Source organism: Cryptotermes secundus, unplaced genomic scaffold, assembly GCF_002891405.2.
Source record: "Cryptotermes secundus unplaced genomic scaffold, Csec_1.0 scaffold407, whole genome shotgun sequence".
Classification (NCBI taxonomy): domain Eukaryota; kingdom Metazoa; phylum Arthropoda; class Insecta; order Blattodea; family Kalotermitidae; genus Cryptotermes; species Cryptotermes secundus.
This window is the reverse complement of record NW_019741981.1, coordinates 143,045-163,612: the sequence shown is the minus strand read 5'-3', so window position 1 is coordinate 163,612 and position 20,568 is coordinate 143,045. Positions and strand designations below refer to the sequence as shown.

At 36.4% G+C, this 20,568-nt stretch overlaps 1 protein-coding gene across 1 annotated transcript in view; it reads left to right on the top strand.

The window, feature by feature from the left end:
- The window catches only part of LOC111872928 (rho GTPase-activating protein 100F), a 150,393-nt gene extending 130,961 nt beyond the window's left edge, over nucleotides 1-19,432 (top strand). Inside the window, exons 19-22 of the mRNA XM_033754888.1 lie at nucleotides 799-994; nucleotides 3,342-3,556; nucleotides 7,065-7,564; nucleotides 10,402-19,432. Of these exons, the coding sequence (XP_033610779.1) occupies nucleotides 799-994; nucleotides 3,342-3,556; nucleotides 7,065-7,550 (897 nt within the window). The 3' untranslated portion in view covers nucleotides 7,551-7,564; nucleotides 10,402-19,432. The remainder of the gene's footprint in view (nucleotides 1-798; nucleotides 995-3,341; nucleotides 3,557-7,064; nucleotides 7,565-10,401) is intronic.
- The last annotated feature ends 1,136 nt before the right edge of the window (nucleotides 19,433-20,568 follow it).

The window sequence follows — 20,568 nt, the reverse complement described above, 5'->3', positions numbered from 1 at the left end:
ATACAGGGCGCTCATATTATAAGGTAAGGTTATAAAAACCATCTTTTAAGATCATTTTAGTGAAAGTTTCATGCTTCAAGGCGTACCATTCACTGCTCAAATACTAAAAAACCTGCTTCCATTGAAGATATAAAGGGCGCTCATATTATAAGGTAAGGTTATAAAACCACCTTTTAAGATCATTTTAGTGAAAGTTTCATGTTCCTATCTCATAGAATTTAAGAACAATGATGAATAAATCATTTTCGAGCAAAATTTAAATGGCCGGCTGAATATATTACCGCAGGAGACGCAGCCGCGGAATTTAAATTACCGCGTCAAAGGGTTAATCACAAATAGATGCATATTTTTCACTACCAATAGCAATAAAGAGAATATATATTGGGAATAAAAAGGCAATATATTTAAACGTTTAAAAAATCCTTGACAAGATGCTTTAGGATTTGCATTCATAATAATTCTTATAATTCTTTTTTGAACTATAAAAATATTTTTACTATTTACAGCATTTCCCCAGAAGGCAATTCCATATGTCATAATAGAATAAACATATGCATAATATACAATTTTTAAATCATCAATTGTTAGAAGTGATTTAACAGATCTAATAACAAAACAAGCAGCGTTTAATCTCTTACTCGTTTTGTTTATAGAATTTGCATCATATATTGTGATACAATTTTGTCTCCAATATGAGTATAATGACCAATAGATGCTGTAATGGACTAATTGTGATACGAGCCACTTTTTGGCATGCTATTCATATTATATTTTGTGCTTGGATTTATGTGATTTCAGCACACATTAATATTCTTGATGGACCATCTAGCATTAGTTGTATCACAGTCAGAGCGCAACAAGATGTCCCCGCAAAACCTCGCCATTTGTTTTGGTCCAGTCCTGATGTTGCAGAGTGAGGAAGGAAAGGATTTAGACTTTGGTCAGCCTATTAGTGTGCTCAAATACCTGCTGGAGATCTGGCCTACCAAGTCAGGTAATGTTCAATCAGTGCAACAAGAAAAGAGCCTGGCTTATCGAAGTAAAAGAGTTCTATAAATGATGATATCTGATCTGGCAGCAGGAATACATCTTAGATGAACTAACAAGATGACAAAGTTCCCTTGTCCATAATTTTAAGGAAATGTTAAAAATGCTAAGATAAGTGAAAAAAAGCAATACATTCTTAGATTTTCTGTCTACATCTCAAAGAAATTGTACTAAATAATTTTTTCATTATCCTATATTAGATGATTCAAATTGAATTGAATTGATTTGAACTTCATGCATTTAAATAAACTAAAATTATTCTTGCCACTGTTTTCCCATAAGTTACCCATTGCAAGTGGGTAAGCATATTTCTGGAGCATGTATGAGGTTCTATCAGAAAGCTTGCAGACTAGGTCAAAAAAGAAATGCTGGCTTAACTTACTCAATTTTGGTTGCCAGAGATCCAATTGTTTTTTCAATCTTCAAATGAACCGCGGAAGTCATTTTCCTTAATGCTGTTGAGTGCCACTTGCAATTCCTTTTGGATGTCAAACATTGTTTCAAAACATAATCCCTTCAGTTTCATTTTCAATTTGAGAAACAAAGCGAAATCACAGGGGGGCTAACTCCGGTGAGTAGGGAGGATGGGGAATGATAACTATATTGTTGTTAGTCACAAACTCTGTGGTTTTTAGGGACATGTGGGTAGGCAGATTGTCGTGATGAAGGGGCAATGTGGAGCATGCTCAAATTTTCTGTTAAGATCTCCCAGCAAACTCCATAACTGATTCCAATGGTGTCTGCGAGCTCATGGATTGTTCAGCGACGGTCTTCGTGGATGAGTTCTCAAAATTTATAAACATTTTCTGTCATCTTGCTGGTGCTTGGTCCCCCTGAATATTCGCCATCTTCAACTGACACTTGACCGGCCTTGAAACATTAATGCCATTCAAAAACCTCTATCCACCTTAAAGAATGTTCTTCAGGAGTTTTTGTATCGGATTTGCCAAGCTTCACACAAAACTTGATGCAGACACATAGTTCGATGTTGCCATCCATTCATTGCTGAGGAAACGTATTTATCGCTTCCTTGCCTAGCAATGGCCGCCTCTTCTTTATTCTGGCTTTTGGCCATTATTTCATATTCCTCACTTCTTAACCCATTAATTGGTGTATTTTACTGTGTTCTTATCTCTCCTGAAGTGGGACATTAAAATTCCCCAAACACTTAAATTTGTTACTGCAGCATTTAATTTTATAATTGTTGCTCCATGTTCAAAATTTAATATCTCAACCATGTGTCATCATAAAATTATAAAACAAAAAGTCTCTGAAAGAGCAACTATCAGAATTCATATATCTACCCATGTATATCCATTACATTGAAGTTTATATACATACATTTTTAGTAAAAATAAACTGTATAGAAGAAGTTCACACAAAACACCTAGTGTTCTATAATTATTCTTGTGTAGTCAAATAACCTTTAAGTGTACAAAATGCTGAAGTATTGGCATTAACATTTAGTGAAAAAAAAAAAAAAAATTGTTTAGTTAAATAAAATTACTCACATGAATGGCAGTGCCAGAGCAAGTTTGATCCAAGAGTAAACACAGTCATATTGATAAACGTTAAAAGGATGTTAGTGACTGATTACATTGAAAACAATACTAACTTGCTTAGTATAACCTACTTTAGAACACCAAGAGTATGTCTTATAGAACTTCCATTTCGCATTTGTCAATAGGAAATAAGTAGTTCTGGTAGCAAATTTGCACCAGAACTGCCTCTTGAGGGTTAATACTTGTGACCTATGGATAGGGCCTAATGGTGGGATCTTCTGAACATAGTAACAAACCTGGTTTCATAAAAAGTAGGGCGTTTCTTGACTAGCTGAGCAATTATTTGTTTCTCATGGACTGTTTTCCATGGAGTGAGTGAATGAATGATGGATGACTGCGTGAAGAAATATCAGCATAAGGAAGGAAATAATTGACAAAATTTATCATAAAAATGTGACCTGATTATTATATTAAAATTTATTGTGTGTTATTAATGTAAAACTTTATAAGGCAAGGACCTGTTTACGTTTATTTTGAGATCTCAGAGGTTTGCTACATTTCTTCCTCTTCAATTGTAGGTACCAACCAAGTGATGCTAGCAAACCATTTCATATCTATTCCTACATCTAATTCATATTTCCTTCAAATTGCAATAAAATAATAAAATGTTAAAATATATCCACAACAGAACAACAGTATAATAAAGTGCTCTTCAATATTGCCTGGTCAAGATTATAATTTACACAAGAGTAGAAGTGAGCCCAGATCATCAGGCCATATTTTCACAGACAGTTCGGGAGGTCTTCTCTCCTTCACTTCACCTGTCAGCAGCCTCTCAGCCATCTCACCTTCCATCCTTGCCAGTGAGCAAACCGCTCCCACCATCGGTGTCAGCCTCTTCGACAGTGGGAGGTGTTCCCTGGCAACTCGGACATGGAGCAAGGGGTTCCCCAGTCTCCAGGGGCAGGAAATCAGCAGCCGCATCTCCAGCAGGATCTCAACAGCAGGTACTCTAAAGTCTGCTTGCAGTGGGCTCATGCTAATATATACAGAGGACAAAGGCAGTTTCCTGCTTCTGTTTCACATACAAGCCAGAGAAAATTGTCTTTTGTTCTATGCTGGGTTGTAGTTCAGTTATTTTTAGGTATGCCACTGGCTGACGACTACTGAAATCTGACATGTCACAAGTCATGAAAGACAAAATATTATATTTCAGCATCCTGTTGCATTGAGGTCCATGTTAGGTGGGTCCCTTGTCACCACTGCATGGCATGTCCTCAGGTTGTGGGTGGAGGAGACACCCTGCACTTTTGAAGGGAAGCTGTGAATATATTGAATAAGCAGTTGCGGACAGCCGACAAGGGGTGGTCCTCCAGGTCGGGGGTTGGGCGTGGGGCTAACAACTCCTCACTGTAAAAAATAATTATGTTATAAAAATGAACACAAAACCTCAGACCTGGATGGATTCTTTGGATAAATGACCTAAGCTAAAGAACTTGGTTTGAGCTTCATAACTTGTACTCTTCACCAAGTATAATTAGAACGATCAAAGTCAAGGAGGATGAGGTGGGCAGGGCATGTAGTACGAATTGAGGAGATGAGGACTGCATATAGGATATCGGTGGGAAAGCCATAAGGAAAGAGACCACTGGGAAGACCAAGGCATAGGTGGGTGGACATTATTAAAATGGATCTTAGAGTGATAAGATGGCATGGTATGGATTGGATTGATCTGGCTCAGGATAAGGACCAGTGGAGGGCTCTTGTGAACACGGTATGAACCTTCAGGTTCCATAAAATGCTGGGAAATTCTTGAGTAGCTGCTGAATTGGTGGCTTCTCCAGAAGGGCTCAGCTCCATGAGTAAGTAAGTAAGTAAGTAAGTAAGTAAGTAAGTTGCATTGAGGTATAACTTAGTCTTGCTTTCTGTCTGTAATGCAACAACATTAATTCACACTTAAGTCACTAAGTGTTTAAAATGACATTAAAATTATTAAAATATACAAGGCGTATCAACAAAATAAGTTCCATTTGCGAATATTGCCAATGCAGTCTGGCGGTCACTATGGTGCACATGTGTGCAGAGTTTGTTGGTCCTTTTGGAAGGCACAGACAATCAAACTGCGTTTATACACCAACCTGTGTGTTTACAATGTTCAAGAAAATTGAGAAGCCTGCTCCATGTGAAATGCGGTCTGTAATCCGTTTCTTGCATGCAAGAAACATGAAACCGGCTGACATTCATTGTCAACTTTGTGACGTGTATGGAGAACATGCCATGAGTGATACAATGGTAAGAAGATAGGTGTGACACATTAATGAAGGATATGAAAATGTGCATGATGATCTGTGGAGTGGCCGACCATCTGTGTTTAATGAAAGCTTGGTGTATGCAGTGGAAGAGAAAATTCAACAGAACAGACAATTTACCATTTTGTCACTTTCCCTGTATTTTCCACAACTTTCTCAGTCACGTCTTCACGAAATTGTGTTTGATAAACTTCGTTTCCAGAAATTGTGTTTGTGTTGGGTGCCGAAGATGCTTACAGATGAACACAAAATGACACAACAGGCCAGTGTGTTGACCTTTCTGACATGATATAGTGAGCAAGATGATGACTTCTTGAGCTGCATAATCACAAGGGACAAGACATGGGTGCACACATAACTTCTGAATCGAAGCAATAGTCCATGGAATGGAGGCACACATCATCACCAATAAAGAAAAAAATCAAACAGACCATTTCAACTCACAAGATCATGTGAATAGTGTTTTTGAACAGAAAAAGCATTCTGCTTGTGGAATTCTTGCCTCAAGGCTTAACAATCAACACAGGTGTTTATTGCGACACACTTAAGTAACTGCATTGTGCGATCCAGAACAAGTGACATGGCATGCTTAGTTGGAGTGTTGTGATGCTTCATGACAATGCCTGCCCCCACACTACTGCTGGAACGCAAGATCTCATCATGACATTTGGCTGGGAACAATCTGATCATCCCCTTTACAGCACAGACTTAGCACCAAGTGATTTTCATGTGTTCCTGCATCTGAAAACTTTCCTTGGTGGCCATCAGTTCCATGACAACAATGAGGCCAAAGAAGCCGTTAACATGTGGTTTTCATCGCAGGCGGCATCGTTCTACAATGCAGGGATACAAGAACTTGTGCCCGGCTATGAAAAGTGCCTCAACAATGGTAGAAACTGTGTTGAAAAATAGCGTATGATATGTAATCAAACGGCAATATAAATGGTTTGGAAATAAATTCTTTTTTTTTTAATACCCTATCAGAACTTACTTTCTGGATAACCTACATATGTTCATTCAGTGTTTATGCTACATCTTTCAGTCACATAGGGCCATCTTCAGGCANGCAAATAATTACTGTCACGTATCGGGCGTATATCGCGACAAATAAATTCTCGATGTATTCGATGTAGCGAATTTTATTTCACATTCGCTCATACAATCACCCAAATTACAGATTTACGATTACTGCTATCTGCAGTATCACAATTAGTACACTCCAAATGCCAGAATACAACTGACTGGCTGACTTTACGTCTCGACTTGGCGGCTGTCACAGTACAACTCTGCGGTAGCCACACTAGAACTCGCTGTGAATAGCCTTCGCTTCTCCCTATGTAGCCTCGATCGGACAATACGGGAAAACGGCCACGTAATAGGCACCCTCTTTGCCTGGCGCTGTGTTGCTATGTAACGCTAGCGGAGGTAATCGCTGTTACTATCGTAACGTCGCCGCTGTTGACTCGCGTTGCCTAGCGACCGCGATATCCCNCCACGTACCGCTGGGGAGGTGGGGGTCAACATGTCACAATATTGTTTTCAAAGGAGTATACTGCACTGTGCACTTTGTGAAATGGTATTCATTAAGGCACATCATTGTTGTTGTCATTAACATTTTAGAATCCTGATGTGATAGGATGATTTTCTTCTTATCTTATATACTGCGGCTGCTTTAATGTCCCAATGGTATATTTAATGAATTAATGTTGTTAATTTAATATTGTTGCATTATAGACGGCAAACAAGATTGTAAGTTATATGACAGACAAAGGTTGTCTCAGTAACTTGAACAGGAGGATATAAGAATAATTATTAATAATTGAATTATAGATAAAATGACTCTTTTTAACTTTCAAAATGGAAAACATATTTCTGTGTACTGAACTGAGTAGATGTTTTATACATAGAATATGCATCAGTTTCAATCAAATTAGTAGTTACGTTCATTTTTAACCTTTCTTTTTGTCATCCAGGAAAGTATTAAACTTAAAACTGTCCTAAGACAAATCTGATTGTGGCATTTCCTCCTATTGTTATTGTTATAATGTTTTTACTGAGTTTTCTGGGATAAGTAGTAGCCTTTCCTTAGATCCAGATGTAATAGCTACAATGAAGATAAAAGAGGACATGTATATTTCATCATCCTAACTCTGACTCCAAAAGACAAGATTGGAATTTTGCTTAAATATTTCTGACTTATGAACAGGTGGTAGTGGTATCATCACCCGACTCACCAACAAGTGAAGAATCTTCACCATCTCCCTCTCCAGAAACTGAGGAAGTTAAGAAGCCTCTTGTAAAATCAACAACTGCAGTTACAGTGGGACTGACTCTGCAGCAACATACAGCTACCCTGAGAAAGTCTATTGGAGGCCAGCAGAAACCTCTGCCATCAACAACAAGTGCAGGCAATGGCATGCTACAGGGAGCAAATGGTTTGCTGTCATCAGCAGCGACAGAACTTGTCCATAACGGGACAGCAGATGACTTACAGCAGCAGATTCAAACACCAACATCATCAACCACAACAGAGGATTCACGAAAAGAAGCAACAGCAAGGGAAGCTGATGGTGAAGCTAGTGATGAAGAGAAAGAAGAGGATGGAGAAGATGATGAAGATGAAGAAGACAGAAGAAGGATGGGCATGGATGATGATGTCCAGACCACCAGCAATGATGAAGAGGAAGAATGAAAGCTATGACAACTGTGAGTACTTTGAACCATACTCTTTTTATGACAAGATTTAGTCCATGCTTCTAGAATCTCTCAGAAATCAAAGCACTTTTCTTTGATTGAAAAGAATGAGAGTAATCATTTTTCATATTGCCGTCTTTCCCCAACATGAAACTCATTATAGAGTAATCAAATAATAAGAACTAATGTTACCATCTGCAGCGTGATACTGTGTGGTCTGATAAAATCTCACCAGTTTTCTCCAAAATATTGGTGAACTTTAGCAGATTACATGGTATAATGTAATACTACTCTACTGCAAGAACATCAAATCTAGCATAATTACTTAATGCCTCTGGGATGTCCTGCCTGAACGTTTTGCTTTCTTATAGCATTTTTTCCACTTGGAGTTGAGTTGATGGAAGAAATATCTCAACATATCATTGTCATGCTACAGGTTTACACTTCATACATAGGTCATATGTTTCTTCTGCTAACAATACTACCAGTTATCTGGGTAAACCATCTCAGCCTTGATCATCCTTTAGATCTTACGCTTTTCATTTGTACTTCCAAACTCTTTAGGTATTCCTTTTATAACAGAAACCCCATTTGAATTTTCTATTCCTGGGGAGCAGTGGATTTGAACAGTACACCGAGAAAATCATCAAATGCGGAAGGGGATAGTAATATTTGGATTGACCTGGGATAATTAAATGCAATTAAATGGGGGATAACCTTACATTGAGATAAAAAAATTGGAACCACTCTGTATATATTTACAGAGAGACTTTTTGTAGTGCCCCAGCAAATAATTGGACAGCTACTTTGAAGTGATCTTACATCCCACTCATGTTTCTTTAACTCCCACTATGGTACAGTACTTGACCTGCACAGTAAACGTTCACTCAGTCATACATAGTGTTTCCTGTGCCAGACTGTCACATGGAACAATGAATATGAGGTTGTTACAATGTTACATGGGAGAACTATAAATGAAGGCAATCAGGGTCTTTACTATTCATTCATTCATCTGTAATCTGTCAAGACCACAGGTCCACAGTCTCTTCCAAAACAGTTCCTCCACTTGATGCGATCTAGAGCTTTCTCCTTCAAATGAAAATATCCTCTTCTGTCCCCAAGGTCATCCAGCATCTTCTTACGTCTTCTTCCTCGTCTTCTGGTCACTTCTATCCGCCGCCATCTTTCCTTCAATAACTTCTTTTAGAAGGCAGTTACCACGTAAGATATGACCAATCCAATTAGCCTTCCGTTTTCTTATTTCGTGTAGGATATTCCTCTGCTCAGTGACTCTAATGAACACTTCTTCATTTCTCACATAATCGGTCCAACTGATCTTCTCCATCCTTCTCCAACACCACATTTCGAAGCTTTCCAGGTGTTTCTGATCTACTGCCCTAAGTGTCCAAGTTTCAGCCCCATACAAAGCAATGCTCCAAATGTAGCATTTCACTAGTTTCTTTCTCAAATTTAAGTCCAATTTGCTGGTAAAAAAAGATTCCTCTCTGCTAAATGCAGCTTTTGCCATGGCAATCCTGGATTTAATTTCACAAGTACACCTTCCATCATCTGTTAACAAGCTACCCAAATATTTAAAACATTTCACATTCTCCAGTTGTTTTTGGTCTATCTTTATTGTGACTGGGGTTGGTTGTCTCGAAATTTTCATTACTTTTGTTTCCTCCACATTCATTTCCATGCCATAGCACCTTCCAATTTCAATTAGTCTATCAATCATGCCCTGTAGCACAGTTTCTTCCTTAGCCATTAACACAAGGTCATCTGCATATTTCACAGTCTGAATAATTTGCCCTCCTAATTTGAAGTCTCCAAGACTGTCCAGAGCTTCTTTGGTAAGGCATTCGCTGTACAAGCTGAACAAAATTGGTGATAAACAGCATCCTTGTCGAACTCCTCTTCCAATCTTCACACTTCTTGTCTCCCGTCTGTCCAGTCACACTCTAACTTTCTGATCCATGTACAATTTACTAATCAATCTTCTTTCGCGCCAATCAATACCTGTTTCCTTTAGGATCTGCATTAATTTGGTCCAATTTACATGGTCAAATGCCTTCTGCCAGTCTATAAAGCAAGCACACAGTTCTTCATCTATCTCCAAAGTTCGTTCTGCTATAATTCTCATCATCCCAATTGCACCCCTGGTTCCTTTTCCTCTTCTAAATCCAAACTGATCCTCTCCAAGTGTATCCTCTATTTTCCTTTTGATTCTTCTTTTAAGTATCTTTGCTGTATGTGCAATAGGGCTTATTGTGCGATGGTCGCTGCATTTTGTAGCTTTTGTCTTTTTCTTTAAGGCAAACATTGTCACTTCTGTAAAGTCGTTGGGCCACTCCCCAGTTTCATATACGGTGTTTATTAGTTTTGTCGATGTTTTCAAACCACCTTCTCCCAGTAACTTAAGCACATCTCCAGGTACATCATCATCTCCTGTAGCCTTTCCATTCCTCATGTCCTGAAGAGAAACTGGATAAAATCGTTTTCCCAAGAAGAATTTCAGTTCATCAACATAAATTATATTTAGAGGTTCTGGAGTGCATGTGGAACAATGGGAATTATTTCCAGCATCTGCTGTTATCTTGGTGTGTTTTAGTTCTAATCTGCTTAGGTTTTAGGTTTGTTGGTTCAGCTAGCTGCCCAATTTTCCGTGGGTCTGAAATGATGGGAGGAACACCAGGCTCTTCTGTTTGGCAGGTTCATTTATTTGTAGGGCCTTTGAAATATCTCCATGTATATGTATTTATATATCCTTCTTATACATTATCGCATTCCTTCAGGTAGAATATTTTTCTTTGCTTACTCATTTTCTAAAATTCTCACACTATTTACAGCTTTCATAAAACTACCAACATAACAACCAGCAAAATCTACAGCCACTACCAAGAATTTGTCTTGGATTACATATTGTCCAGAAAAAATGAGCAGTAAGACATTTCTGGTTGAAGTGAGGTTGCAGCATAGTGATATACTTGAGGTATCATATGAAGATAGAAGATCACCAAATCAGTGCACAAAATACCTCATCCTGTAACTCTTGTAATATAACTTGTTTAGTTTATTGATCAATTAAGATGAAAAATGATTGTTTGATGTGCAAACGAAACTGTAAGGAAAATTAAGATGTGTGGTACGTCCGGTACATAAGAACAAATTTTGAAGACATTTCATATATTAGAAATATGCTTTTTATTATGTGTATCTGCAATGTAATAGCTTAAGTGATTAGATGGTCTTTGTTGCTAGTGGAAAACTTCTAATTAAATATTTAAAAATAAAAGGGTTGTTACCCTTCAGCTAACAAATTGCTATAGTTGAAGTCATTTTTCAACAAAGGAAATTCATTGGGCTTATTGATAGAAGGAAGTGCCTTGGGTTGGACAACTTTGGTTGGGATTTGTAGCTTGATACGGAAATGGAAGACAGGCAGTAGCTACCTATAAAGAACTGGTTGTTAAAGCATATGGCATAAATTGTTAAATACTACTGTAGGCAATAATGTTATGGAAAATACCTGCAATGTCATAGCACATTGTAGAGAATTTGTTGATATCCATAGCATAAAGCACAAATGTAAGCTTAACATGAAGGCATTCAGTGCGTGCAGTTTAAGGCAGTCAGCACTATATGGTCAGTGACAAAACCTATATGGGAAAGAGTATCAGAGCCTCTTGCAGACAATCTGTACCCCAGAAGTATTATGTACATACTTTGTAAGTTTCAGAGGCTTTAGCTGTGTTGAAAAGTTACAAAAAGAATTAATGTAAACTGTTGTGGTGGTACACTTGCAGATTGTTGAAAAGTTAGAGGAATAGCGTGTTGCTGTGAAGCATATCTGTGACGTGTGATCTAAACATAATGCAGGCTGAAATACATTAAGTAAGAATTCATTCTAAGCAATAAAACATTACATCATTGTGAATAGTGGACAAAGTGGGAAAAGTGATGGAAGATAATCCTATGGAGAGTGTCAAAATGCTTAAAGGTTACTGCTGTGTAACGATAGAGTTGTGAGACAGTAAAATATCCAGATGCTTGGGATGAAACAACTAGGAATTTCTGGTCATGTAGGTTACCTTTCTGAATGCATACTTCTTGATAGACAGTACTTACAAAATTGTATTGTCATGAAAAAGGTTTTCATTCTATATTAAACTGTAATGTTATTATATGATTCATTTACTCCAAAGAACTATGCATATTGGGAAGCTGTAATCTCTTATGGATTTCATGGCACAATAGGCTTTGGCTGAGTATATAGAAAAATGTAAGCATATCTTAATTTTTGGTTAGCAGAAGATTATACTGGAATATAGGCACACCAATACCTACCATTTCATATTGCAAATACAATGCAAAATATTAACCTCTGGTCTTTACTCATACACCATAAATGAGCCATAATGAACTACTGTAAGGTAATACTTGATAGCTGATATGCATTTTAAACTGCACATTTTCCAGTTATATATAAAGATATTATTCTAAAATCGTTTTCTTGAGTTTCTCATGAGAAGTAAAGTTGTACCTGTGCTAAATTATCATGCCACAAAGTCAGTGTATATGTCAATGCATTCTTAACTTCAGAATTAGGTGGAAGTGAGTGACCAGCTTCACACTCCAGCCATATACATATGGAAAAAGAGTCACAGGTTCCCATCAGATACGAGGCTACTTGTGCCCCAGAACCAGTCCAGAAACTGTGAAGAAGAGAAAAATTCTTACCCTTGCCTGATTATACTTTGCAAAGGACATCTCAGTACCACTGTGTAAAACTGAAATGTTAGTGTGTGTTCTGAATGAAACACAACTGTCTGTGCAGTGCAGTGCTCTTACTGCTGAATACAATCAAGTTAAAGTTTCCAAATATTTTATTGATAGCAATAAAGACAGTAAAAGGAAAAGTAAAGTCAGTGTGCTTAAGAACCACACAATATAAAAGAGTGGGGTGTATCTCATTGCATTCTTAACCTCGGTATTAGTTGCAGCTGAGTAGTCAGCTTCATGCCCTGACTGCCTTATCCCTTGAAAAAGAGTTCCTAGTATCTATTTGATAGACTGGGTGGACTCTAGAGATGATCTGAACATGGTGGCAAAGAGAAAAATCCCTTCCTCTTACAAGAATTGAACACTGGTCATCCATCCCACAGTGCAGTCACTATATTTACTGAGTTACCATGGCTCTCAAAAGAAAGAGACTGACACTAAGAAAATATTCTTTTCTTACAAAATATAACTGATTCTTGAATAATATAAGCCAAAGATTCAACATTGCTAATATAAAAGAATACTATTGGACAAGAGTTCCATCCACTTTCCACTTCCTTCTCTGTCTTCCAAGTAATCATTTACCAGAGACTTCCCCATAGATATTCTGTTTTACCATCTTTGCTAAATACCCAAGCTGCCATAGATTTCTAGATTTTACTATCTTATGAATATTAGGTATTTTTTACACTTGCAGAAATCAGTGAGTTTTCCATTATGCAAAATTCTAGCAAATCTTGTACTGTATTTCCACATCCTTTCCTTATAGCTTTCTGAGGAATTCATGTCATCAGTCTTTCAGTTTTATCTCTTAACATTTAAATTAAATTAACTAAATTCAGTGATTGTAAAAAAGTTGCTGCAGTGTGTCTTATGCTTTAAGTAAAACAAGTGGGAAAGACTCTTAAACCATAACTCCATACACTATGAATTTACTATCCATGCCTATGCATGTCTATGAGCTGCGAGACTGTAGTTGAATATAAGGCTGGTGTTCTGACTCTTAAGAAAGGACTAGGTAATGCAGATTAAAAAATGTCCCTTTCAGTTCTCCTTTCAGCTACTTGTATCTGTTGCACTTTTAATACACCATCTTATGTGTCTTATGTGTTTCATAAATGTGCTCTGGAAGTTGGAAACTTAAAATAAATTGAAAATTCAAAATTGTTTGTAATAAAATCAAAGTGTTTGTCAGTCAATGGTTCTTTCTGCTCATAGTTCAATTTATGCATATATTTATATATATGTTACTTTATAACTATGGATAATTTGAGGATATTTTGTGTTATTTCGTCTACAATGAAAGAAATATTTCACCTTGATATTTGCAAACATGTTATGATAGATTCATAAAGTCTGCAGCTAATTTAAATGCACTTAGAACTGTTATAATATGAAGACCATTCAGAAAGTAACCTCCAGTAAGCTGTTAACAAAACAAGCAATAGGGAGAAAAAGAATATTATGCACAACAGATACATACATACATACTTAAGCTACTTCTCAACATAGTTACTGTCAGAACTGAGGCACTTATCATGTTGGGGATTAAGTTTTTGTATGCCTATGTTAAATAAGTCTGCATCCTGTGAGCTTTGCCACATTTTGACATCTTCCATGAGCTATTAATTATTGTTTAAATGATGTGATCACAACTAGTTTTTCAGGTTGGTACAAGTAAACAGGTGGTAGTCAATGGGAGCAAGATCAGGGCTGTAAGGAGAGTGGTCAAACAACTCACAGTTGAAATGCTCCAGCAGTGGTTGAGTGCATGTAGCTGTATGCAGACACACATTGTCATAGAGCAGCACTACACTGGATGTCAGCATTCCATGCCTTTTGTTCTGAATGGCTCTATGCAGTTTGTTTAGTGTTTCGCAATACACCTCTGACTTTATTGTGGTCCCTTGTTGCATGAATTCCACCATCATCACCCCTTTCCTGTTGCAGAAAACAGTTGCCATCAGCTTTCTGGCAGACAAATTTGTTTAAATTTTTCAGCTTGTTTGGTGAATGTGTGTGTATCCACAGCTTTGACGGCTCCTTAGTTTCAATATTCACGAATGAAACCAAGGTTTCATCACCTGCTACTTGTATGATGTGACTGAGAAATTCATCACCATCATTGTGGTATTGTTCTAAAGAAGTCAAAGATGATGCCATTCTCTGCGTTTTGTACGCAACTGTGAGCATTTTCTGGTCCCATCTTGCACAAAACTTGTGATAGCCTAGACTAACTGTGATAATCTCACAGAGAATAGTACTTGAAATTTGTGGAAATTCACACAGAAGTTCTGAAATTGTAAACTGCCTTCTTTGACCGATTTTTGGTTAACACTTTGAAAAAGATCATCGCTCACTACAAATGGTTGAATGCTTCACTCTTCATCATTAACATCTGTTCACTCATCTTTTAACCTTCTATGTCATTGTCTTACAGTTCCTTGACTGATCAAATTTTGGCCATAAACCACTCACAATTCATGATTGATTTACCCAGTTCTTATTTTTTTAGCACGAAGAAAGCAGATAAAAGCGCGAATTTCGCAGCTGGCAGAAGTATCAGTCACAGGACACATCATAACTCACTCTGCAGAGACAAGACCAAACACTAGGTTACCAGTTTACAAGGCAATGAATCATATGACGCTACCTCACGTGCATGAGCTTACCCCACTCCTACATTAGTTAACTAAAATAAATGGAGGTTACTTTCCAAATAGCCCTCATAATAAAATTTTCAGAGAAATAAAACCAGACTAATTTATTTCATGCCTACTGTGCAAATGAGTCTAGTAAGAAGACTTTATAAGTTTGCTCTGCAGAACTTAAGCAAAGAAGAGAATATGGTAACCATACACTGTCAATGACCTGAAAGTTGTTTCATCTTCTATTATTAGATTCGTGTTTAAAAATGCTTTGTGTTTGGTGGGAATTTGAAGAAGATAGTGTGTAAATTACCTGCTTACGTAGCCGGGTTCATATGCAACATCACTGCCATAATTAATATATCTTCAGTATCATCCAGGAAAAATAGAAAACAAAAATTAACAAACTATGTCGAATATAACTTCCAACCTAGACCACATGTTAATATTAACAGAATCTTGTTATTTCGATGGTTCAGTGCAGATCATGTGACAGAAAGTCTCTGAAGTTGTCAATCTGTTATCCTCATGTTATTTTGGACTGGTTTCATGAATTGATATTTAACACTATAGTCATTAAAAATGTACTTCCTAATCAGGGAGATATTTCTTATTCTAAAGATGTTCTTTCTTTTCTGTAAGCTGTCAATAGAGTTATTGTTGTTTTATACAGTATACTGATGTAACATTGCTCTTGACTTTATTAATATAAACTTACAGACCATGTATGCATATGTACACAAATTTGGTACAGTTTTCAGTTCAAATGATAATTTTCCCTATATACTGTTAGTATTGTATTTGAAATCACAGTGGTGTTATAACCAGATAATTATTATATCACAAAGCACTTACACCATAAATAATGTAAAGTGATAGTGTGGCATGTGAAGTTGAGCCATTTATACTATTTTCATTTATAGCCTTTCCAGAAGAGGGGAAAACTTAGATGAATCCTATTCCTATACAAAAACTTCAAAATAATTATGATCCCATTCCTGTGTGGCTGAGGTGAGGTAGAAAAGACCCAACAAGTAAAAATCCCATCCTTGCTAGGATAAGTCAAGTTTTGACTGCAGTACACCTTTGTTCATATTATGAGGTATTGCAATTGATATCTTATATGTTATTTATGAATTTTACATGTAGGAGAATTTAGTTTGTGTAGTTTTTGTAAGTTGTGATTAAGAGACATAATTGAGTGGTTAATATTTGGGAAACCTCAGGTTCAGAAATTGACCCAGAGACCAGCCATCCTAACTGGAGGCTTTTATGGGTAGAACCTTATAGTAGGTCATGAGCACTTCCCTCAACATTTATCCAACTAATCATTCATGATTATCTTACTATCCAATGCTATAAGGATTATACACTTAAAACAATACCAGTAAATGACTGAGTGACCAATCACATTGCTCTGAATATATTAAATATATGTTCTGCATAAAAATACTAAAGGTAACCAGGCTGAATGATTTGGATAAGGAAAGTGTATGGCACTTACCAGGGAGGATCAACAGAAAACTGATGAAAACATAATGTCAAATTTTCCATTTATTTTGCTGGAAAATATTTTCTATTTCTCTTCAGATGATGTCTGCATATCACATATTTGTAGTGTATTTCTTTTAGTGATTTCTGACCTCCATAATTTATAACTGAAGGGATATGTTTGTATATGTATGAAGAAATGTAAGCTAAGATTGAAGGAAAGCAAAACACACCAGTAAAATATAAAATTAATCAGTATGATAAATGTCATCCTGGGCTACATGTAGGACCTGTAATTTCCAAAAGTTATTACTCTAATACTAGCATACCACATAATAAACTAGGGTTTTGACCGGTGTAAATTTAATCATATAACTCTATCCCACTATTTGCCTCTCTGATTTTCTTTTTCGTGATAAATCTGCATGAAACAAAGTGCTGTAAGCTGAGATAAAGCTGTCTTTGTGTCTATACACCATGCCATATAAGCATATTATGTACATTCTGGACCTCAGTACTTGCTGTCAAAAATTAAACCTTGGTCATCCAGTCACTTTACTGACTGCATTACATGAAATAATATCTTTGTTTGGCTAAAGTAAGGTCCCCCTAGAGAACAGACAAACCATACATGAATATGCCTACAATTAAGCTCTTTGAGAAGTTAATTTCCATGCTGCACAAGATATCAGTGTTTAATGTCATGGCTGTTAGTAGCTATGTCCAATCCACCGCCAAGCATAATGGTGTACTCGTAGCTGTGATAGCCTATGTCCATTTTTTAAATGTATCCTGTTTGGATCCCTTGGGAACCAACTATTCTCTGTGAGATTTATCATGGTTTTTATCAATCAATTTTGGCAAATTCTAGGATAATACAAGTACTTTGAAATAGGCCATGACTGCCTTCTTCAAAATTCTTAATCACTAATGCTTGCCATTCATCATCATATTATCATCATGTTCAGTGCTATATGACATCTGTAATTGAAACAATAACTTCAGATAATATAAAAACTAGACAGTGAATTGATTCACTCCACCTTCATTCAGTTGCTAGAATCATAATTATTAGCAATACATTGAAAGTAAGGGTATTTATATGTGCATTTTGTTTCAAAGTATAGAAATCTGCTGTACATTTGGAATTATCTTTTTCTTTAATATAACAGTAGCAGAGAATGCTACACAGAGGTCACTATCATAACAAGATAGAGTGTCCATAAACTACCATTATATCCAATGCTTATTTTTATTGAAAAGTTCTACCTCAGCTTCTCATAATGAGAGATTTATCTATGTATTTGATTATTTGCAGAAGCTGCTGACAGAGTTTCTTAATTCTGTGTCAAAGGCAAAGATTATTTAACACCAATGTATAACATCTTTAATTTCTTCCATTAAATACACTGATATGACTGTGTTTCCCAGAATCAGTTTTCTATTGGGTTAAAATTGTTGCCCTGATATATGAATAAAATGTGCATTAACATATTGAATATCTTCTTCCATTATTCCTTGCAATAAATACGTGATTTTGTAACAAGTTTACTTTGTGAAACTCCATTTATTTATCAATTAATACGCACTCAGCAATGCACCTAATCCTTTTTATAAAAACTTTTATATATATTTTCTTACATTCTAATAGTTCTCAAATGTAATTTTTTTCATCTGTTCTAAAGACTGAAGATATCAAGGTGATCTTGTACAGTGTGTTAAAAAAAAGAGTACAGCAGGCTTTAAGGGGATATAATACTCACTTATATGAGCAAAGGAGTTCCAGTCAAACAGAAGTCCAGAAATCAGTGTCAGCTGAGATATGGGGGGGTAGGTGTCTGGCCTGGCATCTTAGGTGATCAACTCTTATGACCAGTTGTCTTGCCTACCAGATTAATAGGTACAGTGTACCATCGATTTTTGAAGAATGATATACCAGTATTCTTTAAATATTTTTCTCTTCATCAGCAACAACACATATGGTTCATTTATGATATGGCACCACCTCATTTTCTATGCATTATCAGTCACTGAACTAGGCTTTCTGTGGACAGTGGATATGATGTGGAGGCCCAGTAAACTGGCCTGCATGATCCCTTAACCTTAATCCTCTTGATTTTGGCTGTTGTGAGACCTAAAGACTTTTGTTTATTCAGCACCCATCAGTGACTTAAGGTATTACAGTGATGAGTAGAGCCTGCCTGTCAGGAGATTGAATGTAACCAGGAATTTTTGGCAGAGTGAGTACCTCTGTGAGGTAAAGAGCTGAAAGTTGCATTGAAATATATGGGAACCACAAAGAGCATCTACTGTAGAGATCACTATGAACGTAACCCATACTTCAACAGACACTGGTTTCTGGACTGTTTTACTCATTTAAATTAGTACTATACCCCTTATAGCCTGTAAGCCTTTTACTTATCACCCTATAGTTCTGTGTTGGCAGTATATTTGGTATTCTCTATTTTTATTGTGGTCTATTTAGCAATGTAGTGGGTAGCTCAGAATATATAGTGTCAAATCATGAGTTGATTAATGAATGATGAATTTGAAAGGAACTGGAAGGAAGTTGTCATGGCCTATTTCAAGATATCCTGGGATTTGTCTGGATGGACTGAGAAAAACCACGAAAACCTTAGCCAGGGTAGTTAGTGTTCTGACCGAGATTCTAACGTGGTACCTCATAATTACAAGTCAGAATTGATACCAACTGAGGCAGCTTTCTCAATATGCTCAGTTACTCATAGAATAACACTGACAATAAAAAAAACTGTCAGACAGAACAAGCAAGTCTGGAGATCTGTCTGAAATGCATATTTGGTAAAGAATGGTTAGTTTATGTTAAATCTCAACTACACTTAACTGAAATGGCAAACAAATCAGTTTTTCCTACTAACAGATTATCATTTTCATTTTATCATTTTATTATCATTCAGCAATCCATACATACAGGTATTACAACCATTTGGATAAGGAAATTGTCAGTTTTACATCTAATTCTCCTGCATATCTTTACAGTATACACTGTACCACCCTAATATAGGGGGTTTGTCATCTGAATAATATTATGTAGATCTAGTTAGCATTAATTTCATTGTCTTTACACAAATACAACAAATTAATCAGCTACATATTACATTTACACACTTGATGAATCAAAAGACATAAATTCATCTACAGAATAAAAGGAATGTTTCATCATTCTTAATGTATGTCTTATAGTAAGTTCCTGATATTTCTACTGCCATGTCATTGTTCAGGCGGTTAGTCACTGACTTTTCATCACAGAAGCCTATGTTGAATTCCAGGACAGTCCATATGTAGTTTGTAATAAAAAAGTGGCTAAGATACAAATTTCTTTTATAAGTCCTTCAGTTTTCCTTATCAAGTATCATTCCACCGGTGCTCTGTTCTCTCATCTGCCTTATGGGACTAGTGAAATAGGCCCATTTATGGCCTCAGTATCAAAAGACTCAGTCTCACTCCACCCCATGAATAAAAAAAATGTTATCAAGACTGGTAATGTACACCATCCTTATCCTTAGAAACTTGTCATTGCATCCTAATCTGTGAAGTAGTTCCTTTTTTGTATTTGTTTCATATCCAGGTACTCCTTGTTATATAAAAATTAAACATTTTATTTCATTTTAATATGCTCAACTATTTTCAACTGCATTTAATTAATAACAGCTGCTTTAATGTGAATTGTTTGCTGGTCAATCAAGAGAGTTTGGAAGACTACAAAGCAGGGAATTATGTGGGTGGCAAGGGAAGAATGCCAGGAGAGAAGGAAAAATTTGTCCTGGTCACAAAACTCTTCTGAGATTCTACTACTGTCACTCTTTAAGAGTATAAGGATATCTTCAGTACAGTATTTCCCTGTAATTCATTTTTTGCAGTTCCACCCTCATACACTTTTTTCAAACACAGCTGTCACATTAATTGAGCAGTGTCTGCATATGCATTAGGAACTTGAAGAGGGTAATTATGATTATAGATATTGATCCTGAAGTATTACATGAGTTAATATTATGATTGTAATTATCCTCACCATAGTTTATGGCCAATGTAGAATGGTTTTGTGTGGACCTTTCA